Here is a 25,033-nt window from a genome sequence, read left to right as displayed (position 1 = left end):
TGTGAAATTTTTGGGACGGGTTTTTGTTTAAATGATTTTAAATCATCATGCATTGCATTACATTTTCATTTTAACTATACTTTCATGCATTATAGATGTGTGCTATATATGTTGAATTTTTGTGTGCTGTTAGGTTTGGATTAGGTTGAGCCTATGATACTTTTTATGTCGCATATCACATGCTCATGCATTTTCATGCATACATACCTTCATTTCTCTATATTCTTATATTGATTTGTTTGGTGCTTTTCTGCATGTCTCTCCCTTTCCCTCTCTCTTTCTTGCGTTAGTTTGCTTTATGGCACCGAAATGCAAATCTACTCCGTCCCGAAACCCTCTTCGTTCTGGGGCATCTTCTTCTTCTTCCCCTTCTGACCCCACTCCATCTCACATTCGGTTTGGTGATGACAAAGCCCATACAGAATTTTCAGAGAACTTCTCATGACGAGGCATTCATTCAGAACACCAACTCACTCTATCGGATTTTTTCGATGCTGACCTTCCCACTGTCATCTACAGTTGGGGTTAGGAGTCACTGTGTAGCATCCCAGTCACTTGTCCCTCCATGATCATATAGGAGTTTTACTCCAATACGCATGGATTCGGTTATTCAGTACCTCATTTTGTTACTCGCATTCGAGGTACGCGCATCATAGTTACTTCGGATATTGTATCCGAGGTACTACATGTTCCTAGGGTAGCGCATCCTGACTACCCTAGCTGCGATCGTCTAAGGACTGTGTCCAAAGATAAACTCTCATCTATTTTCTATAAGACACCTTCATCTTGGGGTAACTGTCAAAACACCCTTTGCTCAAGCTTTGCAAAAGGTCCAAGGTTCCTTAGCATGGTGATAACATTCGTTCTCCATCCATTGTCTCACTATAACTCTATCACAAAGCCTTGTGCTTGATTTTTGTTATCCCTCCTTGAGAAGCTTACCATAGATTTTCCATTTCACTTCATCCTATCCCTCATAGATGTCTATAGGGATACGGCGACCCATGATAAGCTCATTGTTCCTTTGGCTATCACGCGGATTCTTTGCCATTTTTCTGTCTCTTATCCCGAGTCTCCTTATTTTTCGGTCATGTGTGCCGTAGACGCCACTACAATCAGATGAAACGAGGCCCAACTTCGACCAAAATGGCCACAGACAGAGACAACGACTTCTCCAACTTCTTTCGTTCCTTCAACATCCGCACCTTCTTCATCGACGAGTGGTGTGACCCTTAAGGCGATCATGGTGCAGTTGTAGCACATGGATGCCCGCCTTAACACACTTAGTGATGAGTTGTGTCAGGTGAACACCCGTGTTGGCTTTATTGCTCGACTGTAGGCTCGCCTTGGTGGCTTGGTAGAGTCTCCCTCTCCTTCTCCAAAGGCATTTAAGGAGGAGGACGATGATGGTGACTCCGACGACGACGACGATGATGATGATGATGAGGATGAGGATGCTAGCTTGCCCAGTGACGACAAGATGACTACTTGATTTACTTACCCTTTGTCATTCGTGACAAAAATGGTAAGTAGTTTTGGATATGAGAGTAGTTATGTACATAGGGGGAGAGTTAGCATAGGAGATTTTTGTTAGGGGAAGTGTCTTTTATTTTTAAGGGATGTAATGAGGACTTATATATATTTTTTTCTTTTCTTCTTTTATAGATACATTGTTTTTACTTTGTGATAGCAAATCTTGTACTTATGATGTTATATATATATGATGAGGTTGTTATTACAGTTGTTTCACCTATCTTTACATGTGTTATTTCTTTTATTTCTTTATACACATGATTCTTATTAATTGTATGTGTTAGGTTCTAAAAGTTTAGAACAATTGGCAAATTGTGAACACAAACTTGTCTAGATATAAACCTTAAAGTCTATAGGTATTATTAGACAATACTCAAGGTGATTCAAGTCAAGATTCAAGAACATACAAGCTGCAAGAAGAAGATTTCATAATCTGTCTAGTTCAATCGATCGAAAGACAGGCTTGATCGATTGAAAGTCGTATCTGCAGAATTTTAATTAAACCCAAATAGCAGTTCAAGCCCATTAAGGATTAGGGTTTCTAATCTACTTCTCCCAGTATATAAAGGAAACCCTAAGCACGTTTTTATGAGGCTTTTCCGAGAGAGATTAGTGTGCCTCTTTTGTATTTAGGGTTTTGTTCCTAAAAAGCTCTCTCATGTCTTCTACCGATGTTATTCCTTGAAAAATCTCAAGATTCGGTGTTGTAGAAGTTGCTGCATTCTCTAGTCATCAAAGGTGCTGATGATCTAAACCTTCAAGGGTGGTATTGGAGTCACAAACAAGAGAGTTTGTGTTGCTAAACCTTTGAGTGGAATTTCAAAGTCGCAAATGTGGGTGTTTGTGTTTTGCAAAGGCCAAAGAAAGGAGTCCATGGTCTCGGAGCTTGCATATGGTCGTGTCAGTAAGTTTCTACTAGTGAGTAGCAATAGGATGTTAGTGGTCTAAGTCCTATTGTAGAACTTCGATTCTTTCTAGTGGATTTGCTTTTTACCTTGAGGATAGTTAGGTTAAATCATCCCCAGGTTTTTTACCGGTTTGGTTTTCCTAGGTTATCATATCGTTGTGTTATTTATATTTTCGCTGCTATGCATGATATGATTGTTTAATTGTGATAACCTAGATCTGGAATTTGGCCTAAGTAATAACTTGGCTAATTAACTAGGTTAATCCAATTGTGTTTTAAGGGGTCTAAAAACCATCAAGTGGTATCAAAGCAGATAACTCTTTTGTTTTAGATTTTTTGATCTAAGAGTTGATCCTTGACCCCTGTTGTCATGGAAAATTTGAAGTGTCTTTTTGATCATGTTTCTGTGCATGCTTCTGTTGATTTTATTGATGCCTATGAAACTCTCCGTAAGGAATTATTGAAATCTATGAAAATTGCTAAGAAATTCAAGGAAGAGTTAAAATTGGCTAATCTTGAAAAAGAGGAATTGATTGTTAGATTAGATAAATCTAATAAAAAGAATGAATTTTTGAGAAATCAAATTTCCTCTCAAGATGAGAAGATGAAAAGCTTGGAACAAGAGTTAGTTGAATCTAAAGCTAAAATTGAAAATTTGACTAGTACTAAGCTTGCTGTTGATAACAGAAGTGTTTCTGTTTCTCTTAAGCCTAAAACTGAGAAAGTTTATATCCCTCCTTTTAAGAGGAATAATAAAGAAAAGACTTATTTTGCTAGGTTAGACAAAGGTAAAAGTTCTGATGTAGACGCTGAAATTTCTAAACCTAAGTCTAAACCTACTGTTAGAGAGCATAATAAATCTGTTTTTGTGCTTATCTGTCACATTTGTGGTGTTGTTGGTCATATTAAACCAAATTGTTCTTTGTTGAGGCAAAAACCAAAATCTGATACTAGATTTGTTGTTAGGAATACTGATGTTCCTAAATTTGTTCTTGTTTGTCACTTTTGTGGTGTCTTCGGTCACATTCGTCCTAATTGTCATAAACTGAAATTTAAGCATTCTGTGTTTCAATCTAGGATATGTGATGATATTTCTCCTGCCATAAGTCCCTATAAATTGTTTCATATTCTTTTGAAAAATTTGAGCTTGTTGGCTTGTGAAAGGAATTTGCAGGATTTTAGTTTTTCTCAAAAGATTAGTGTAATCCCTCAAATACACTCTGCTTCTCATGGATTTTCACTTACAAAGCCGAAGACTCATGCTATATGGGTGAGAAAAGATTCTCCAAGGTGAGTGTTGCTGACTTGTCCTTGATTTAATTCTTTCAACTGTTTGTGGACATGTTTTGTTTTTTAGGTTGTTTTTAAAAATAAAAAAAAAAATCCAAAAACATTGAAAATTTCAAAAAGACAAAAATATTTTATTTTGTGTCTAGTTTTATTTTTCTTGAGGATTACATGAATTATGATATCTCTCTCTTGATTTAGAACATGCTTGACATTGTGCAGAAACTTGGATAGTATGTGTTATATAAGTGCTAAGCTATTTCTGATTTTGTGTGAGTATGTACTAGTTTGTACATGTACTCATGGGTTAATTAAGAAATTGATATTTCTTGTTTGTGTACCCTTTATAGCTTAGTTAAGCACTGTCATGCATTGCATTGCATTGTTCATTTAGCATAATGTGTGCTTTTTGTTTTCGGTCATAAATTTTTTAAAACCAAAAAGATTTTTGTGTTTTGTATCTCACATCTTGGATTTATAATCAAGGATTGGCTATTTTATTTTTACATAACAAGTTTATGTACCTTATTTATCTTGGATGAGCTTATTTATTGCACTTTATTAGTTTGAGCTTTGTAATGCATGTTGTGTGGGAGATGTTTATAGTTTTTGATCACTTTGTCTTGATCTTGAAGTCACATGTCTTTGACTGTCGAACTTAAACCTTTTGAGAAAGGCATAAATAACCATCTCATCACTGTTTACTAGCCAATCATGAACACCTTAGTGTATATCGTAAGATTTTGTGCTTGAGAAAGTGTAGCACATGCACAAAAAGAATATAAGGTGTAACCTCGGTTTAAATGTTAAAATTGGTGTGTACATTATTGGACTTAATGTTAAATCAATCAAATAAAATTGCTGTGTACATTATGAGGCAAATCAAGAAACTTACATGATTGCAGGCTTGTTTTCTAGGAGATATGGGAGTTATATGATGTAACTCTTTTGATGATAGTGTCTTTCAAATTCTATGTGATGAATTTTGTAAAAATTGTGCTTGATTTCTATTTACATATCACCTCACATGTATCTTAAGCTTTTACTAGTTGCACACACTACACAAGTTACTCTTTGCTAAACTCAGTACATAATATTGTGTGTGATCTTGTTGTGGCCATCCAAGATTAAAAGTTCCTTGTTTTTTATGCAAAATGTCTTTAATATTTGAGTTTTGGAGACAAATTGGTTGAAAAACTTGTTTTTGAAATATCTGGGTTGAATTCAAGTGTTTTTGAAAAACTTTTAATCTCATACTCATGCATTTCATTTATGAAATATTGTGTTTTGTGGAGTTTCTACATTAAATTGCTTTGCTTTTCAAAAATTTAATTTTTCCAGATTTTCAATCAATTGAATCTGTTTCTTGACCGATCGAAATTGCGATAAAATTTTTGGTTTGAATCTGCTTGACTCGATTGGCATTCGATTGATCGAAATTGAGAAATTTTAGTTTTTAAGTACTTGACCAAAAAATTTTGATGCATCATTTATGTTTAGGATTCACATGCATTGCATTGTTTTCTGTATCCATCTTGCAGTTTTTGCAGTCATATCTCTCATTGTTTCACACATAACATGCATACACTTTGTTAAATTGGGTACTCAACTTGATTTAAAAATTGATTGATTAATTTTTGAGCTATGTACTTTTTAGTATATGCTATTTTTATGTGTGCACTGCAGGAAATATTTTTCTTAAGAGATATGATGGATAATTAATGTGTTAATATTTTCTTTACTCATGCAACTATTTATGGGTCACATAGTGTCAAGTTTGCATTTATTGGAAGAGAGAATATTTTTCTTCATGTGTATCCTTAACTTAGTTTTTAAGTTTGGTTTGTGTGTTTTTTTCCCCCACCTCCTAAAGTTTTCCCCAAAACTGTTTTTCCAACACTTGTTTTGTGTTTCCTATTTTTATAAGGGGAGAAGCTTGTTTTTAACCTGTGTTGTTCATAGGGGGAGTTGTCTCTGTTTTCTATAGAGTTGAATTGTTTTGTGTTCCCTTAATTCTCTATTTTCTCTTGATTTTTGTTGCGTATGTTGGCTGTTTACTCTTTGTATGAGTTGTCTTTGTCAATACGTGACAAAAAAGGGGGAGAAATAGTTGAAATTGGGAATCCTGTTCGCTTTGTTTAGGAGGAGTTGAAATTGTTCTTGAAAGGGGGAGAATATAAAAACTTTTTGCTGTATCTAACTTAGGGGGAGAGTTAGTTTACTTTTGTTTTTATTTTGTGTTTCATATTATTGTTTATATGTCTTTCTTTCCACACATGCATTGATGTGTTTGTTCAGTGTTTCAAGAAAGATAGGTACATTCTGATCAAGACCTTCTACCTCTTATTGGCAACTTCTTGGTTAGGGAGTCTTAGATTGGAATTTGTGATGTAATTGGGCATTTTATTGTATTGGGTTGTTCTTGTATTTGAGCATTTCATTTTGTATGAAAGTTTTGTCACGAATTGCCAAAGGGGGAAATTGTTAGGTTCTAAAATTTTAGAACAATTGGCAAATCGTGAACACAAACTTGTCTAAATATAGATCTTAGAGTCTATAGGTATTATTAGACAATGCTCAAGGTAATTCAAGTCAAGATTCAAAAACATAAAAGTTGCAAGAAGAAGATTTCATAATCTGTCTAGTTCGATTGATCGAAAGACAGGCTCGATCGATTGAAAGTCATATCTGCAGAATTTTAATTAAACCCAAACAACAATTCAAGCCCATTAAGGATTAGGGTTTCTAACCTACTTCTCCCAGTATATAAAGGAATCCCTAAGCACGTTTTTATGAGACTTTTCAGAGAGAGATTAGTGTGTCTCTTTTGTATTTAGGGTTTTATTCCAAAAAAGCTCTCTCATGCCTTCTACCGGTGTTATTCCTTGAAGAATCTCAAGATTCGGTGTTGTAAAAGTTGTTGCCTTCTCTAGTCATCAAAGGTGTTGATGATCTAAACCTTTAAAGGTGGTCTTGGAGTCACAAACAGGAGAGTTTGTGTTGCTAAACCTTTGAGTGGGATCTCAAAGTCACAAAATGTTGGTGTTTGTGTTTTGCAAAGGCCAAAGAAAGAAGGAGTCAGTGGTCTCGAAGTTTGCACGTGGTCGTGTCAGTAAGTTTGCAATAGGATATTAGCGGTCTAAGTCCTATTGTAAAACTTCAATTCTTTCTAGTGGATTTGCTTTTTATCTTGAGGATAGCTAGGTTAAATCTTTCCTAGGTTTTCTACTGATTTGGTTTTCCTAAGTTATCATATTGTTGTGTTATTTATATTTTCGCTGCTATACATAATATGATTGTTTGATTGTGATAACCTAGATCTGGAATTTGGACTAAGTAATAACTTGGCTAATTAACTAGGTTAATCCAATTGTGTTTTAAGGGGTCTAAAAATTCACAGTATGCATTCTTTTATTTCTGTGTCATACTAAGATGCCGTGATGAGTTTTGTTTAAAATGTTTCAGAAATACAGGTTGTCAAATTTTACTTGCCATGAACTCTCTTCTTGCAAAGTTTTTCAAGAGTTTGTGTTAGAATAGATTTTATTGTATTCAACAAGTGAGTATGAGTTGAGTGATTTATGACTTCTCTCATATGTTCATTTGTTTGATGTGATTTTGTCACGGATTGCCAAAGGGGGAGATTGTTAGGATATACATATGTCAATATAGAATTGGCTAATTCTTTGACAAAACGTATTTTACTTATAATTGGATAGATCTAAGATGTGCTTAATGCTTCAAGGAACAAGGTTTTAAGTTCAAGTGTTAAAACCATACAAGTCTGTCAAAGAATCAAGTGAAGAAGTGCTGGATTTTAAAACTCGACAGCTAGTATCTATCGAGGTTTAAAAGACTGTTTAAGACTGATGCTTGACAACTGCTCAATAGATAGGGTATTTGTCGAGATTTAAGAAAATTAGTTTTTCAAATCTGACTTCACTTCAATCCGTGTATAGATATTTGGGCTTTCTTTTCTCACAATCCTAAACATATAAAAGGATTATTTTAAGAGTCATCATAGCTGATGCAACTCAATGCAAAAAATTTTCACAAGCATATTGTGAACCGAAGACATATGCCCTAATTCATCTTTCTATTCAAGAAGCTGCTGTGTTTGTATATCGTAGAGTTTTATAACCAAAAAACTTCGTGATCTTCATCGTGTTGATGAACAGAAGAACTTTGCAGCTAACATCTTTCTCAGTTGGTGAGTAAGCCACGTATTGGGATCCGTGCACTGGGATTCGCACATCGAATTGGTTAGTCACATATTGGAAGCCGTGCATTGAAAAGAAATATTGTCACTACAGAACAAGTTCAATTGGATACTAAGGTAAGAGTTCAATTATAGGTTGGTATAAGATACTGAGATTCCTTTACTTGTAACCACTTGTTGTGATAATAGTGAATTCTCAGGAGTGGTGACCTTAAAATCACCCAGCGGGGTTTTTGCCATGTAGGCTTTCCCCATTTATAAACAAATCACCGTATCAATTTATTTTCCGCTGCATTTTAACTTGGTAATTTGTTTGTGTTATCATGTTTATTGCATGGTAATTGAATTAATTAATTAACTTGATTAATTAATTGGTTAATTCATCACAATGGGTCAATATATTTTTGGATTTGCAAAGCAACACGCCGGACAAAACGGGTTAATAAAAAGGCTTTGGTTGATCTCAGGACTTTCCTTATGCACTGTGCAGCAGTGGGAAACAACGATCTCAAGGGTGCAAATGAGGTGCTATTGCAGATTAGGCTGCACGCTTCTCCTTTTGGTGATGGGTCTCAAATGCTGGCCCATTGCTTTGCTAATGCACTTGAGGCACGCTTGGCTGGCACTGGAAGTGAGCTATATGCAGCACTGGCTGCAAAGAAAACGTCCTCTATTCTTATGTTAAAAGCTTACAGCTTGTTTCTTTCAGCCTGCCCTTACATGAAGATCATAAATTTCTTTACAACACAAATGATTATGGACATTGCAGAGAAATCTACTAGACTTCACATCATTCATTTTGGTATTCTGTATGGTTTTCAATGGCCTGGCCTTATCCAGCGCCTCTCAAAAAGAGCCGGTGGGCCTCCTGTGCTACGCATTACAGGAATAGACATTCCTCAACATGGATTCCAGCTAGCATCAATGGTCGAAGAAACAGGCTGGCGCTTAGCAATTTATTGTGAGAGATTTAAAGTCCCTTTTGAGTACAATGCCATAGCACAGAAACGGGAAACTATCCAAGTCGATGACCTCAAGATTAACAAAGATGAGGTGAACTCTTTATACCGGTTTAGGTACTTATTTGATGAGAAAGTGGTGGAAAGTAGTCCTCGAGACACTGTTTTGAATTTGATTAAGAGGATTAACCCTGATTTAATTATCCATGGGGTTGTTAATGGGGCCTATAGTGCACCATTTTTCACTTCAAGGTTCCGGGAGGTACTGTACAACTACTCTGCAGCGTTTGATATGTTTGATGCCAATGCATCCCGTGAAGACCAGGAAAGGATGGTGTTTGAACAAGAAATATATGGAAAGGAGGTTTTGAATGTAATAGCATGTGAAGGGGCAGAGAGGGTTGTAAGGCCAGAGGTGTATAAGCAGTGGCAGCTAAGGAATATGAGGGCTGGATTGAGGCAACTTCCATTGAACCAGGAGATTGTCAACAAAATGAAGGACCAAGTGAAGCTATGTTACCACAAGGATTTCTTGGTGGATGAAGATAGCCAGTGGTTGGTACAAGGATGGACGGGGAGAATACTCTGTGCTCTCTCTTGTTGGAAAGTTGCCTAACAAAGGGAATAACATTGGTTAACCATCAAAATTTGTCTTTTCCTTCTCTTAGAGGCTGATATTCTGTCTTTGTATTTTCATTGTGTTAACTATGTTTGTTTATGGTGCGGCATCTTGGACTTATTAAGTTGCTCTTACTCAACCATTAGTGTGTAAGAGTGTAAGTGGGAGACAATGTATGAGATACCTTCCCCGATCACTCTTTTATACTTGTATTGCATGCATGTGCTCTTGTTGATATTTATACTTTTTTTTTTTTTTTGGTCAGATAATGTTGTGCTTTACTATGATTTAAAGAGGGTTTTTTTTTTTTTTTTTGGGATAAGGATTTAAAGAGAACTTTATATCTCTATATGTCCAGATGGAATCAGGAGCAGTTTTCTCGTCCCTTTTTAATTTTTGGTAACCCTTGACCGATTATTAATTGAGCAAGTGAGCATAGAATTAAGTAGATTCTTCCAATTGCTTTTTTTTTTTTTTTTTTGGTTAGGTATATTAGATGTAAATTCGTTGGTTGTTAGTGCTTAGTACAAAGCTGCTTGTGGAATTTGTCCCATCGAAATTTAGTTAATCATGGCAAGTTTATATGCACCCTGTTAATAATAGGAAGCTCACCAATATAAATCCTATTAACAGGGATTATTATTTTTTTTTTTTTTTCATTTTAAACTTTGATTATTTTATAAGGAAAGTTAAAAATAAAAAAATAAAAAAATAAAATAAAATAAACATAACAAGTTATTATTGGTGGAACATAAAGTAAAATACAAAAAAGTGATACAGAGAATTTGTATTCAAAATGTTACAACCTTTTTCTCTTATTGGGGGAAAACACTTTGAACCTACAACTTGTATGTTCTTGAATTCTTATCTGCAACACTTTGAACAATGTCTAATATGACTCATAGATACTATGATCTATACCTAGACAAGTTTACGTACACGGTTTGCCAACAAACTAATCATTTAGAACCTAAACATTTAGAACCTAAATATTTAGAACCTAACATTTATAAATTGATGAATCATAAATAACAAAAAGTAATTTAATTATTTATTTATTATGTTATTGAATCTATCGTTATCACATTAATTTGTAAACTTTATGTAGCAAAATTTGTAATATTTTTATCATTTTCTTTACAAATCTTTAAGGTACATCCAGTATAATACCATTTGAAATTTAATACATTATTAGATTATGAGGATAAAATCATAAACATGAAATGTACTCTCCTCGACTAGTTCATTGAGGTTCTAATATTCACTTGACTATTTATCCTTCCAATTAAAAAGACTTAATTGTTTAAGATTTTGGAACAGTATTATTGCTGCTAATTATATAGTCTACTATTATAAACTCGATTTAAAACATTAATATTACTATTTTCATGTATGTTTTAATAAGTATTATTGTTTACTCAAAAAAAAAATTTATCTAGTCTACTATTTAACCATTTAATTGAAAGTTAATTACCACTTCGGTCCCAATAAATAAATTCCCGAGCAAAAATTCTGGTGTGGTTCTAAGATTAAAAAATTTTCAATTGAGTTGGTCACTCAAGAATCTTAGAACCTCAAGATTCTTGAGTGAGTCATGTTAATTTTAATATCAGTTCAAGTAGCTTCATCTATCATGTGAGTGAAGATTGATGATAGATGAAGCTACTGCAACTTCAGCCTATGTCCAAGAAAGTTATTGTCTAATTTATGTTCAACGTGCGTAAAAAGAAGAGAGCCTCAACAATCCCATAAAGCATAAAGGAACAAGTGTCTAAATGGAATAGCTTGAAAGGTATCCAAGAAATGCATATAAATCCATTTTTCACCTGGAGATGCTAGGATTACCCATGTCTTGGTGCTCATCAATCAATCCCTTTCAAGTGAATTAAATATATATATATATATATATATTCTTTAATTATTACAAAATTTTGAAATTTTGGTCTTTATTCCAGGGACATGGGATGAATTTGGTCTACCATAAATCATCTCCAACATTTTGATCTACTTGAATTTTTATTTAAAGGTGATAGGACCCACTTGAATTGATCATATTAAACAAATTTTGGATTAGTGATCATTCACTTAGGTTATTGCTTAAGATGTGATGAATTTTTTATTGAGGATGGTTTGAATTATGCAGGAAAGGTTCACTTAATAATTAGAAGAAGCTAAAGCTACAAGCCGTTTTTGTCTTTCTTCTTAAACTATAGGTCGTATTTTATATATGTAATGAGACTCACGTGCTAATCATGTGCCATTTAGTGGAGTTAGTTAGAGATGGATTAGGCTTTTATTACAGTCAGTTAGGAAATGATTGATACACACCTTGTTGCACACATATCTGCACACCTAAAAATTGCACTAAAATCGTGAGTTGAAGTTATGAGTTATGTGTATGTTAGTTTAGACCTCTTAAAACAGATTGTTTAACCTAATGAATTTGCCAAGTGTTTACTTAGGTTAATTAGGAGATCTAGGTTAAATAGAAATAAATCATATCATACACAGTGAAAAAGAAAATAACACACAGATATAATTACCCAAGAAAACCAATTAAATGAACCATCTCAAGATAAAAACCTGAGGAGGATTTGACCTAACTATTTTCAAAGTAAACAAATCTACTAGAAAGAATTGAAATTTACAAAAGATTTAACTCTAAATCTATTGCTACCACTAGTAGAACTTAAAGATATGACCATTGCAAGCTTCGACTCCACAGACTTTTCTCTCTTGGATTTGCAGCACACAAACTCTCTTATGACTTTAAGATCTCACTCAAAGGTTTAGATCACCAGTTGTTGATCTTGTAGTAACAACTAAATTCCACCAACACTTGATTGTAGATCTTATTTCAGTAGACACTTATAGAGTTAGAAGGTTACAAAACTTCTCAGATCTCACAAGAGTAACTCACAAGTCTTTCAAGATTTTTCAAAATGTAGTTATGGTTTTCCTTTTATAGTTAATAGTGTTGGATTGAAACCCTAAACGTTTCCATGGGCTTGGGCCTGATTTAAATTCTGCATAATCAGATTTACTGTGATTTTCAATCGGTCAAATGTAATTTTCGATCAGTCAAGCTTCATTGAAATTGAACTCTCCTTTTGACAGCTTGAATGTTCTTGAAACTTAATTTGTACAATCTTGAGCAATGTCTAACACCTAATCTAGATATGCTTTTGTTCTTGGTTTGCCAACATAAACAAAATAGGAATCTAAATATTTAATCCTAAATTTTTTGAACCTAACATTATGTATATCAGAGTGTATATATATGATATTTGGTGAATGAATGAAATCAAATAAGCATTTTCGCAATTGGATTCTTCCTCCAAATTTAATAGATTTTGTGACAGTGAACTTATTGCAAGCCTTCTTTTTCTGGATTTTGTGATAAGTTATGCTAAAAACATCCACCTAGTATGTACTGCATAAAAGAAATGATAGTTTGAGGTGTTTTCTATTTTGGGTTAAATTTCTGGTTTGAGGCTATAGATAAAAATTTATGCATTGTACACAAAATTGGGTTGCATATGAAGTTATTAGCAGCTTAGGGATTAGGTCAAATGCAAACCACACCTTCAATAGTTCTCTCTCAAGCAAGCTCAAAAGAAAAAAAAAAATCATTTGAAACGATTGGACAAATGCCAATAATAATTTCAAATAGACAACCTTTGTAATCTGGTTTTTATGCTTGGATGAATATATAAATCCCTCAAACTCAGCCTCCACTTGAAATAAATCAATCGATCAAAGAAAATGGAAATAAATTAATTTCCATTCCACCCCACATACAAGTTAGGTTTGCACATTTCATTACAACTCTTGTTTCTTTATTTTATTTTTCTATTTTTTATACAACCTCAATATCAGTTTAAAGGGCAAAACTAAGGTACAATATCTTAGATGTACTACATTAGGCTCCTCATTTTAATTCATAAATTTGGTTGCATCATGCATTAAAAATTTAATTGTTTTTTAAAAAGATAAAACTTTGTTTTTTATTGGTTAATGCAACCAAAAAAAAAATATTGTATTAGATCCCATTAGTTCATACAGAATTTAAGCTCATATATGAGGAAAAACTAGTTAAATGATTATATTTACACTTTTCTATTATTTGTTTAATTTCTCAAAGATAAAAATCAAACATCAACCAAATTTAATGAACAAAAGATGTTTTTGTTTTTTTTTTGTTTTCATATTGATTTGTCGTCTAAGTTCATAACCGGTATTTTCTGGTCACTATAGATTGCTCTAATATATTATGTCTCAGGATCATGCATGCGCATTTCAAGAAAAATAAATAAATAAATAAAACCTCTCATTTGAAGTAATATAGCTTGGATTCAACTTTTTAATTGATATCTGGTTCACAGAATCTATCTAATAAAACAAAACAATAAAAGAACCAAGAACAATAACAAATTTTCATGCACGCCTGGCAACAATGCATTTTAAAAATGTCAGATAAACTGAGAAAATGTAAGATCTACGGAGGGTCATCGATGGACCATTAAGAACCAATCCCAGTACAGCCTATAAAATCATATATATATATATATATATATATATATATAAAGTAAAGACCTCACGAGTGAGAAAGTATAAGGTTCTATTAAGTGACACATTCTATACAAATTAAGAGAATTAAAATATTCAAGTGTTACATTAGAGATAAAAACAAATTAAATATTGACTTTGTATTTCATTTGGTTCAATATTTCAAAACTTTTCTAATTAATTTTTTTTTTTTTTTTTTTGTATCCTTTTGTTAGGAGATATGTAATACACTTGTTAAGAACATATGTCACTATTTTATGTAATTGACTAATCTTTTGACAAAACGTACTTTACTTATGCACTTTTAATGAAAAAGTTTTAATACAAGTACTTCATTGACATTCAATAATTATCACATGAATTTGACATATAGATTCATCATTTTCATAATGTGAGCTGGACTGATATACTATGAAAAAAGATAATGCTATGTTGGATGCACAATATTCCTTCTCCAAAAAGATGAAAAGGACAAGCATGAATGCAATTCCTCAAATGTTTGATAAACTAGTGGTCTTTCTTTTTTGGACCTTTGATTAACTTCTCAACTTATCACTAATGGTTCAATGCTTGGAACTTTATCAAAGATAACAATGAACCAATGGTACTTAGATTAGAGGGTTCTCCAGAAACATTGAATATATGAATACTATGATGGCAGGATTTTACATGAGCACCCTTATGTGAGGGCACGTGATATATACCTTTTGCGCAATATCTATTTTCCTTATAGAGAATCTCAATTTAATGAAAATTATCTTTTACCCCGCTAGCTCTCTCCCACCCAGAATTATGTGAAAGGGTATGGGCAGAGGATCATGTTTTCCTCGGGGTTGATAGTTTGAGTTAGAGTGGAGATGGAGGAGAGGGTGTCCAGGATGAGGCAAGTGTGGGACGTGGAGATTTAGTGTGTTGGTAGAACCTAAGATCTCACCCTCACTTAAGAATCTAGACTAGCATTGTAACCAACAAACCACTTGGTCTCCTTGTGTTTAATTATGATCTATTATTATATTTATTTTATACTTACATGATTTATAATTTCTCAACTTATTATATCCCCTCTCTCTCAATTTATTAAATATTTGCTAAATTTTTTTTCTTTGCTAAATTTACTTGTGATTTAAGAATAATTCATTTGCATGGGAATTTACTAAAATAATTAAAAGAGATTTTTTTTTTAAATTTAATTAAAATGATTTCTATTTGAAGGATAATTATATAAGTTTATTTTCACGTTTATTTATGTTGTATTATTTTCTATTAACCTTATAATATCATGAATATTTATTTGAAAGTCTGTTTCAATTTCTTTTAGATATTTTTTTGTCAAATTTGCTAATATTTAAAATTTTAATATATATTTATTTGTATTTTAATTAATTACTAAATTAATTATGACATCATCACGGTTTCATCTCGGTTAAATATCGGCTTGACCTTAAAAATCTTGAACATCTTCATTTTTCGGTTTTTTGAACGGTTTAGGTTTTAAAACTATGGTTTTGAGTACCATAAACAAAGTAGGTTATACTTTTGCCTCCTTTTTTCAACAAAATTGGCATTTTCTTCTAGGTCTTGAATTGAGCTTCTACATTCAAAAGCATAATAGCCAAACTTGCAACAATTTTTTCCTTCTTCTTTAAACTTCATATCTCCTTTCGTAACTTCGGTGTGCTTCTTCTAGCTACCATGATCACGAACCTTTTTGAGTTCTTGGGCCTTGATCTCAAGCAATCTCTTGTCACTTATGGAAAGTTTTTCATGTAACACTTTCTCTGTATTTCCACTCGTACTTCTATTTAGCCTTTAGTCATGGGCTTGCAATGACACATGAGTTCTTTGTCGACGTACACTTCAATGGCTACGGCAACATGTTCATTTTGGCAAAGAGTGAAGGATCTTCTCAATAATAAGGACATCTTGAATATCTTTATCATTTCTCTTTATTTGATTTGTAATCAACAAGACTATTTGTGAAATAGTCTGAAATTGACTCAAACTCCTTCATGTGAAGTGCAAACTCTTCTCTTAGTGTTTGAAGGTGAATCCTCTTTACTTAATCAATATCTTTGTGAGAGGCTTCGAAAATCTCCCATGATTGTTTTGGGTGGTTGCATGTGCAACTTTCTCAAACATAACATCATTTGGTGATTGATAAAGGAAAATATTGATAAGTAAAAAAAGTAAAGTTAATGGTAAACCCAAATGAAAACCAGTAAAAATTTGTCACATCAATAGTTTGTAAAAATGTAATAAAATATGTGGTTGTAGTATTGCTCATTGATAAATGAGTGTAAGGGCGCATTACAAAAAAGATTGCTATTTGTGACGAAACTTTTTCGACGACTACAAAAAGCCGTCGGAAAAAATAGCTTTTTAAACCTTCTTACTAGCCTTCACCAATGCATCCATTAAAGTGGCTTCATCTTCCGGCTCCACTTACACTATCGCCCCCAAGCATCTTGTGATCCAAGCAAAGCCTCTGTTCAAACTTCAAATTGCCAATTTTCAAAATTACCTTTGATAAGGGTGAGGAAATTGGAGTGGAAGCATCCCATTTATTGCCATATCTTTCACAATTCCATGGCTCTAATACCACTTTGTCGAATTTTGAAGGCGCAAATGCTTAATAGGAAAAAATAAAATAAATAATAAAATAAAAATTAGAACGTACACTCAAATATTTTGGAAGCAGTTAGATCCTTTTCTTTTTTTTCTTTTTTTCTTTTTTTTGACTTACTACATTTGAGTAGATTACGTAAGTATTTATAGGCTAGAATAAGTACATCTAGAATGCTCATAATTAATTGATACATGCATCACTCCAAAACATTCATACAAATTTCATTTATGAATGATAGGGGTGTGCGTGGGTCGGATTGGGCGGGTGGAGGGTAATATTTTTAACCAACCCGCCAATGGCAAGTTGGAAAAATTCCAATCTACTACCAACCCACCAATCTATGAATCCAGCAAGTTGGTTAAAAAAAATCTTAATGGTTTCAATTCAGTGGGTTTGGCAGGTTGACAAATTCAATTGATTAAATGAAATTATTTCAATTAAATTGGATAATTTTTTTTGCTCCCTCAAATAAGAACAGAAAATAAAAAGAAAATAATTACAAATATTACATTAATTTTTATTAAAATGACTACAAATTTTATCACACTAAAAAAAAAAAAATTCTCAAAATTTGGAAATTAGATGTGTACACAGAGTAAGAATAAAAAAAAAAAAAAAAAATGTTAGAGAGAATGGTTGGAGTTTATTAAGGAAGAGAAATGTGAAATGAAAAAAAAAATTAAAAGAAAAAGCAAGAGATGAGAGAAATAAAGTAGGTGAATATGTGAGAGAGAGTTTTGCATATACATACATACATATATATATATATATATAGGTGGTTGGGTCGGGTTTTGGTGGGTTAGAAATATCCTGATCCACTATTCAACCTGACGCACTAAATTATCTAGTTAACACACCCAACTCAACTCGCCTCACTTAGTAGACCCATATGGATTAATTACATCAGGTTGGTGCAGGTGCAGGTTGGTGAATTAGATAGGTTTTTTTTTTTTTTTTTTTTTTTTTTTTTTTTTTTTTTGGGAATAGCCGTAATGAAAAATACTAAATAGTAAATACATTTATATAAAGATATGTTTGAAAAAATTATGTCAGTTTTGTGTGTTTATCTTTTTACCCAAAAAAAAGAAAGTAGAACTTTAGAAATTCATCTTCCTATCCATTCTTGGTCTTGGGGCTTATCTAATGATCTCATTGCATTATTTTTAGCACGATTCCTCTTTCACTTGATGGTATTTACAATTAATTAAGTTTCTATTACTGATATGATGCCATTGAATTCTGTACTTTAGACTTTTGAGCCAAGGTGAAGAAAAATGCAAATGGTTGAAAAACAGAATATTATAAAATGGTATTGCTCTCGGAACATAAGACAGGACTCAAAAGGGTTATAATTTCATCGTATTATACGTCCTTTTATGGATATGACTTGATTGAAATTTGACACACCTGACTCAAGGATCAGTCATCTCTCTGGATTATACTAAAGCAGCCGCCCACAGTGTCTCATTGAATAAATTTGCCTAATTTTTTTGCAGTTTAGTGCGCTTGGAGGCGCCCTCACAAGAGGATGGGCACCTCTCCCTCACAAGAAGATGGACCCCACAAACGAAAACAGTATAAAGTTTTTCCCTTTAAGGGTCCCCAGGAAATTTTGTTGTTATTATAATAAGCTGTTTTATAGGAAACAGCAAAAAGTTGAAGTATCCAGTTTCAAACATTCACATGTAGAATAGTTCAGTTGTTTCATACATGGGGAAGTACGTCAAGAGACAACTTCCAACAACCTTTTTGATCACCAGCCGGGTGACTAACATGTTGATTAAAGAAAAAACTAGTGTACAAATTGATAATGAAGATCCTGACTTGCGTGTTTGGTATTTTTTTTTTTTTTTTTTTTTTTTTTTTTTGATATGTGCTACTAACGAACTTGAAAAAATTGATTGTTATTTGAAATCTTGTGACTGCCAGTCCAAAATGAAAAAAATAATATAATTAATGTGAAAAGCTAAAATATGAGAAGACTATAGTTCTCATTGTGCAATGAATTACTAATAGATATGTGATAATGTTACTATTACATGTAAACTTGTTATTGCAAAATTATATATAAAAAGATGTGGGTGTGGTAAAATTTCTTCTATGTATTATATATTTATTAGTAATGCTAGAATTATAGTTGTAAGTATTGTATGAAACGTAATACTGAATGAAAAAGGTAACGTATCATAGGTACATTTTGATTTTGCTCATGAATCACACGACACAAGTACATATTGTAAGGATTATAACATATCATAAAATCTTATGTATTATACAATACGTAGGCATGTGGGTATAAATTGAGTTTTTTTTTTTTTTGGTTAAAATTTGTATTTTGATTTGAGTCGAACAAGTTTTAGAATTGTTTTAACACAAATTATTGGGCTACTTGATTGTGCCCATTTAAATAACATGTCAATGTGGTTTTCTTTTTCCACATCTCTTTCTTCAACAAAATTTAGATTACACACTTAACACTTTAATTTCATATTCGCAATTTTTTAATACTATGAATAAGGTATTAGATGACTATATATATATATATATTTGTTACTATTCTAATTATAAGTCTAAGAAGTTGGAATGCCAAGAAGAAACATAAATAAAAATATTTATTAAAATAAATGAGCAAGAAGAATTGTAAATGTTGATGATAAAGAAGAAAATATTAATCAAGAAATAATTTTGTAATATGATGAACATGATGATAACATTGACTTAGATGAGTTAATTAGACAAGATGATAAATATGATGAGAAATAAATTATAATATTGGCTCATATGTGATGTATTATCACTTTTGAGATTAATTAATTGAATGTGAATGTTATAAACACATGTTAATTTGATTATTTAGTTATCTTTGTTACATAAGTAATAATTAATTATTAATTAGCTGAATATATTTCAAATCTATAATGAATATACGTTTATATATATATATATATACACACACACGTATATTTATAATTTTCTACAAAATTTATTAGGAATTTTGTGACTTGCAATTTACAATACGATACCCAATACGAAAATTCACAATACGATTTATATTTTGATGACAATGGTGAAGGATAAAACAAATTTCACAATCTTTTTCATATTTGTTGATGTTTTACATTGTGATTAAAATATTATTTTCACATGAGTTCACCCTAGTGCATGAAATTCCTACTTTTACATGAGAGGCATTTTACGTTGAGGCTGCTCTAAGCAAAAGGGCTCCAAAATTGTACAAAAGGTTAAGTTATAGAATGATAATTGATTTTCATCCCTAGAATTTTTTTTTTTTTTTCTTTTTTGGGTAAAGAAACAAATTGTTAGGAGGAGATGACTAATGTGACTTCTCTAGCTATTTTGGGATAATCATAGTAGCCCCTAATAGTTTCTGGGCTAAGACCTCATTTTGATGAAGCATAAAAAACGCAAACACGTTGCTAGTGGGAGAGGGCTGACTTGAACCCAACATGCTCCCCGTGGTGAAATCTTGTTAATTGGCCTTTGGCCCCTACCAAAAGGCCATCAATGGTGTTGGTTTCATCCCTAGATTTATTGTATACTTATTGACTTGAGATACAACAAATCATGACTATGATCACTTTCTGTGAGACACACGAGCGGGGCAGCCGCATATAGACAAATTTGTGTAAGTCATAATACAGAAAACCATCTAAATACTCGGGTGAAGAAGGATTCACATCTCTCAGTGTGGCATATATTTATTAAATATTAAGTGGCAAATGTGCAAACCATGAGGGCCAAAGTAAAATGTCAACATAATCTGCTCATCATTTCTTGTATTTGGTAAGCGGGATTGATTCTCATATGGAAAAAGACATGCGTGCGCGAGAGAGAAGCTCGATTTAACGTGTCGTTTTATATATATATATATATATATATATATATAGTAAAATAGCGTTTGGTTTGTTGTGATATTATATTACACCGTAATATTACATTATTGTAATCTTATATTAATATTATCCCAATACAAGAATACAATATTACATTGTTTAAGAAGATTATGAAATTAAGGTGATTTAATATATTTTGTAATTTTAGATTATGATAATATTAGAAAAAATAAAACAAACCAAAAATTTTAATATCACATTATTGTAATATGTATTACATCAAAAGCACATTATAACGTGTCAAACGCACATAAATTTTAATCTAATGCTCATGTACGTTATGACTTTTGCATACTGCAATTACATACGAACGACTACTTTAGCACTGTTGTGTACAGCTGAAAACGACGTGGTGGGGAATTCATTGCTATTTAAGTAGAGCTTTGCTCCTACTAGCCTTTGCACATTGTGCATCTGCTTGGTTTCTTTAGGTATGGCGTTCTCTTTATTATTATTATAATTTTTTTTCTTTCAATACTATATTCAATAAATTCATTAGGTTTTATTCGTATTCAAGTTGAAGTATTCTTGCTTGGCCTCTTCTTCGACATTACTTAAGTTTCTGAGTTGAGTCTATCAGACTGAGGAAATTAGTATGTGTTTTGTAGCTTATCAGAGAAAAAAAGGGAAGAATCAGTCTAATGATGTTATGCATGTTATTAAATAATCACGTTTTTTTCAAGTTGTTGGTGGTTTTGTTATACTAATTATTTTTTAAGCGATGCTTTTATCATATTTATGGTTTTCAAAAACGTCTATATTTTAAACAAGTTACCGTGTTTGTCTACAATACTAGAATATATTTGTAAAACCACTTGGTTCAATAGATGGTTTATCCTCACAGTTTCACCTTTTGAGCAGTACAACCATTTTACTTGGGATCTTGAATCATAATTTACATAACTTCCTACAACAACAACCAAAAAATATTGCATAGCTTTTATCTTCTCCAATTGATTCTGGCTTTTCTTCTTTAAATCTTATACCTATTCAAACATAGTCTTGTGTCTTTATAAGACTAGTTTCTTTGTCAATCAGCTATCTGAATCTAAATTTTGCAAACTTCTTTAAACTAGAAGATGCCATATATCTCTATATAATAACTTCATAAATCCTTTCTTTTTGTTCCAACTGATCCAGGCCCTAGTAAATTTAGTTCACCTTCACACATGGCTTCCAATGAATGGTGCTATTCTTCAGAAGAAAGCGATTCCGCTGATGCTGTTCTGAACTACATAGGCCAGATTCTTATGAAAGAAGGCCTAGAGAATGGAACCTGCGTGTTCTCTGATGCTACTCTTCAAGCTGCTGAAAAATCCTTTTATGATGTACTTGGTGAGAAATATCCATCCTCAATCAATCAAACCCCTAGCTTTTGCAATTGTTATGGTTGTAAAAACAATGTCACTGCTAACAACGCTGGTGAATCCAGCTCGGTTTGTGATCTTTGTCAGCATAAATCCTGTTATGTTCTAGCTCCACCGGTTGAGTGCACCTATCAGTCCAACTCAAGCTCCAGGATGCAGTCGTTTAGCCCTCCAAGCAACTTTTTCAGTACTGTTGGTTATAGCCAATCCTTTCTGCCATGTAAGGATGCTACAAAGGAAACTTGGGGATTGCTACCACAGGGTAATCGTATGAATTTATTGGTGGAGAAAGGTAAGAAGGATCAATCAGCTAGTAGACTGATGGAATTGAAAAAACATCACCAAAAGCATCAAATTGAGTGTGAGCCACGAAGGAAAAATAAGCATTTGGCAGTATATAATGAAGTACCTGATGAGCCATCAGAAATGTTTGATAAAGTATTGCTATTCAACAATGAAGCTGATGAGTCCGCAGTGTATAATCCTGAAGCCTCACAAATTGGACGAGGAAAAGGCTCCAATTGTGAACCAACCCGCCGGAGAAAACGAGTTAATAAAAAAGATTTTGTTGATCTCAGGACTCTACTTATGCACTGTGCAGAAGCAATGGGAAACAACGATCTCAAGGGTGCAAATGAAGTGCTACTACAGATTAGGCTGCACGCTTCTCCTTTTGGTGATGGGTCTCAAAGGCTAGCTCATTGCTTTGCTAATGCCCTTGAGGCACGCTTGGCCGGCACTGGAAGTGAGCTGTATGGAGCACTGTCTGCAAAGACAATGTCATCTACTCATATGCTAAAACCTTACAGGTTATTTGTTTCAGCCTGCCCTTTCGTGAGGATCTCAAATTTCTTTACAACACAAATGATTATGGACCTGGCAGAGAAATCAACTAGGCTTCACATCATTCATTTTGGTATTCTGTATGGTTTTCAATGGCCTGCTCTTATCCAGCGCCTCTCAGAAAGACCCGGCGGGCCTCCTGTGCTACGCATTACAGGAATAGACATTCCTCAACCTGGATTCCGACCAGCATCAATGATCGAAGAAACAGGCCAGCGCTTAGCAAATTATTGTCAGAGATTTAACGTCCCTTTTGAGTTCAATGCCATAGCACAGAGATGGGAAACTATCCAAGTCGATGACCTCAAGATTAACAAAGATGAGGTAACAGTTGTTAACTGTTTATACCGTTTTAGGTACCTACTTGATGAGACGGTAGTTTTAAGTAGTCCTCGAGACACTGTTTTGAATTTGATTAAGAGGATTAATCCAGATGTCTTTTTCCATGGGATTGTTAATGGGGCCTATAATGCACCATTTTTCACTTCAAGGTTCAGGGAGGCACTGTTCTTCTTCTCTGCAGTGTTTGATATGCTTGATGAAAATGCATCCCGTGAAGACAAGGAAAGGATTGTGTTTGAGCAAGAAATATATGGAAAGGAGGTTTTGAATGTAATAGCATGTGAAGGGGCAAAGAGGGTTGAAAGGCCAGAGATGTACAAGCAGTGGCAGGTAAGGAATATGAGGGCTGGGTTGAGGCAACTTCCACTGAACCAGGAGATTGTCAACAAAGCGAAGGACCAAGTGAAGTTATGTTACCACAAGGATTTCTTGGTGGATGAAGATAGCCAGTGGTTGGTACAAGGATGGAAGGGGAGAATACTCTTTGCTCTCTCATGTTGGAAGGTTGCCTAAAAAAGGGAATGACAATGGTTCACGATCAACATTTGTCTTTTCCTTCTCTTAATTAGCGGCTGACATTCTGTCTTTGAATTTTCATAGTGTTAACTGTATTTATTTATGGTGTGGCATCTATAGGACTTATTAGACATAGGTTGAGCAGACTTGCTCACAGATTGTATTTCATGTACATGATATATGCAAAGCGTGCGGATCCTATAGTAATGTGGGTTTTACACTCTGAGTATGCAGACCATGTATAAGATACCTTCCTCGATCACTCTTTTACACTTTTATTACATGCATGCATGTGCTCGTGATGAGATTTTGTGTTATATAATGTTGTGCTTTGCTATGTTTTTTTTCTCTTTCTTTCTTTCTTCTTCTTGTTAAATTTCTGGTTTGAGGCTATAAATAAATATTTACACATTTTAGTATTTTACACAAAATCGGGTTGCATTGCATATATGAGTTATTAGCAGCTTATGGATTAGGTCAAATTGCAAACCACCTTCAACAGTTTTCTCTCACGTCAATCTCAAAAGATAAAGACAATAAAAAAATTACCCCGAAACTTTTATACAAATGCCAGAAATCATTTCAAATAGACAATTAATTAAATACAAAGGTTTTTTTGATAATTCCATAATTGGGGCATGGGGTAGGAGATTTGAACCCTAGACACTCGGGAAGTGTCAATTGAATTACAAAGATCTTACCACAATTAATTACCTTATATGCTTCAACCTTTGTAACGTGGTTTTTTGTTTGAATGAATAGAAATCTTCAGACTCTCTAATCTTCGACATGTTTTCCATCAAACTCACAGCCTCAACTCAAAATAATTCCATCAATCAAACAAAATGGAAATAAACTAATTTTCATTTCACCTCAATATCTGCTCAAAATATACCTGCCTCTATAACCCTTTTTTTATTTTAAGGTTTTTTGAGAATCTGGCTCTATAACTTATTAACTTGTACTAATGAGTAACAACTGGTTTGTTTTTAAGTGGAAAATTGACTGTAATGATGGGAATTCTCTTCTATTTAGAATTTTAAGCAGGAAAGATCCATCCTAGGTGAAATGGATCTGGTCCATCATAATACATCCCCAAGTAGACAACAGATTAAATTACTTTCGATTGATTTTAGACACATTAAATAGACTAATTAGCAAAATTTTAATACATTAATTGTAGGTCCTTTTTATTGCTGATGCAGACCAGCTGCCGCCATCCACTGTGTCAAAAACATAATCATTGGAGACTATTTTCTTAGTTGTGGTGGCTGCTTGGAAACAAACATTATTGTACATTCTTTTCAAAATCCAGTTCAAAAAAGTAGATAC

At 33.2% G+C, this 25,033-nt stretch overlaps 2 protein-coding genes across 3 annotated transcripts; both read left to right on the top strand.

The window, feature by feature from the left end:
- The first annotated feature begins 596 nt into the window (after positions 1-596).
- Positions 597-9,521, top strand: LOC126699585 (scarecrow-like protein 14). The gene is made up of 3 exons (XM_050397526.1): positions 597-641; positions 1,340-1,469; positions 8,365-9,521. Exons 1-3 carry the CDS (start codon positions 597-599, stop codon positions 9,519-9,521), a joined length of 1,332 nt encoding a protein of 443 aa, XP_050253483.1.
- An 11,968-nt stretch (positions 9,522-21,489) lies between these two features.
- On the top strand, positions 21,490-23,978 carry LOC126729637 (scarecrow-like protein 14). Of its 2 annotated transcripts, XM_050434919.1 has the most exons (2): positions 21,848-21,968; positions 22,066-23,978. In XM_050434919.1, exon 2 carries the CDS (start codon positions 22,154-22,156, stop codon positions 23,696-23,698), a length of 1,545 nt encoding a protein of 514 aa, XP_050290876.1. In that variant the 5' UTR covers positions 21,848-21,968; positions 22,066-22,153; the 3' UTR covers positions 23,699-23,978. The 2 variants fall into 2 exon arrangements, with proteins under 2 accessions (XP_050290875.1, XP_050290876.1); XM_050434918.1 differs by having other exon boundaries at positions 21,490-23,978.
- The last annotated feature ends 1,055 nt before the right edge of the window (positions 23,979-25,033 follow it).

This window comes from Quercus robur, chromosome 1, assembly GCF_932294415.1.
Source record: "Quercus robur chromosome 1, dhQueRobu3.1, whole genome shotgun sequence".
NCBI lineage: Eukaryota > Viridiplantae > Streptophyta > Magnoliopsida > Fagales > Fagaceae > Quercus > Quercus robur.
The sequence above is the reverse complement of the archived record's forward strand: the minus strand, read 5'-3'. Positions and strand labels throughout refer to the sequence as shown.

Bases quoted from the DNA above. Each gene is read 5' to 3' on its own strand.
- LOC126699585 (XM_050397526.1), top strand. From the start codon at position 597: ATGGATTCGGTTATTCAGTACCTCATTTTGTTACTCGCATTCGAG. The intron at 642-1,339 runs GTACGCGCATCA...GCTCGACTGTAG, and splicing joins TTTTGTTACTCGCATTCGAG to GCTCGCCTTGGTGGCTTGGT. The intron at 1,470-8,364 runs GTGACGACAAGA...GGATTTGCAAAG, and splicing joins TGAGGATGCTAGCTTGCCCA to CAACACGCCGGACAAAACGG.
- LOC126729637 (XM_050434918.1), top strand. From the start codon at position 21,803: ATGGCTTCCAATGAATGGTGCTATTCTTCAGAAGAAAGCGATTCCGCT.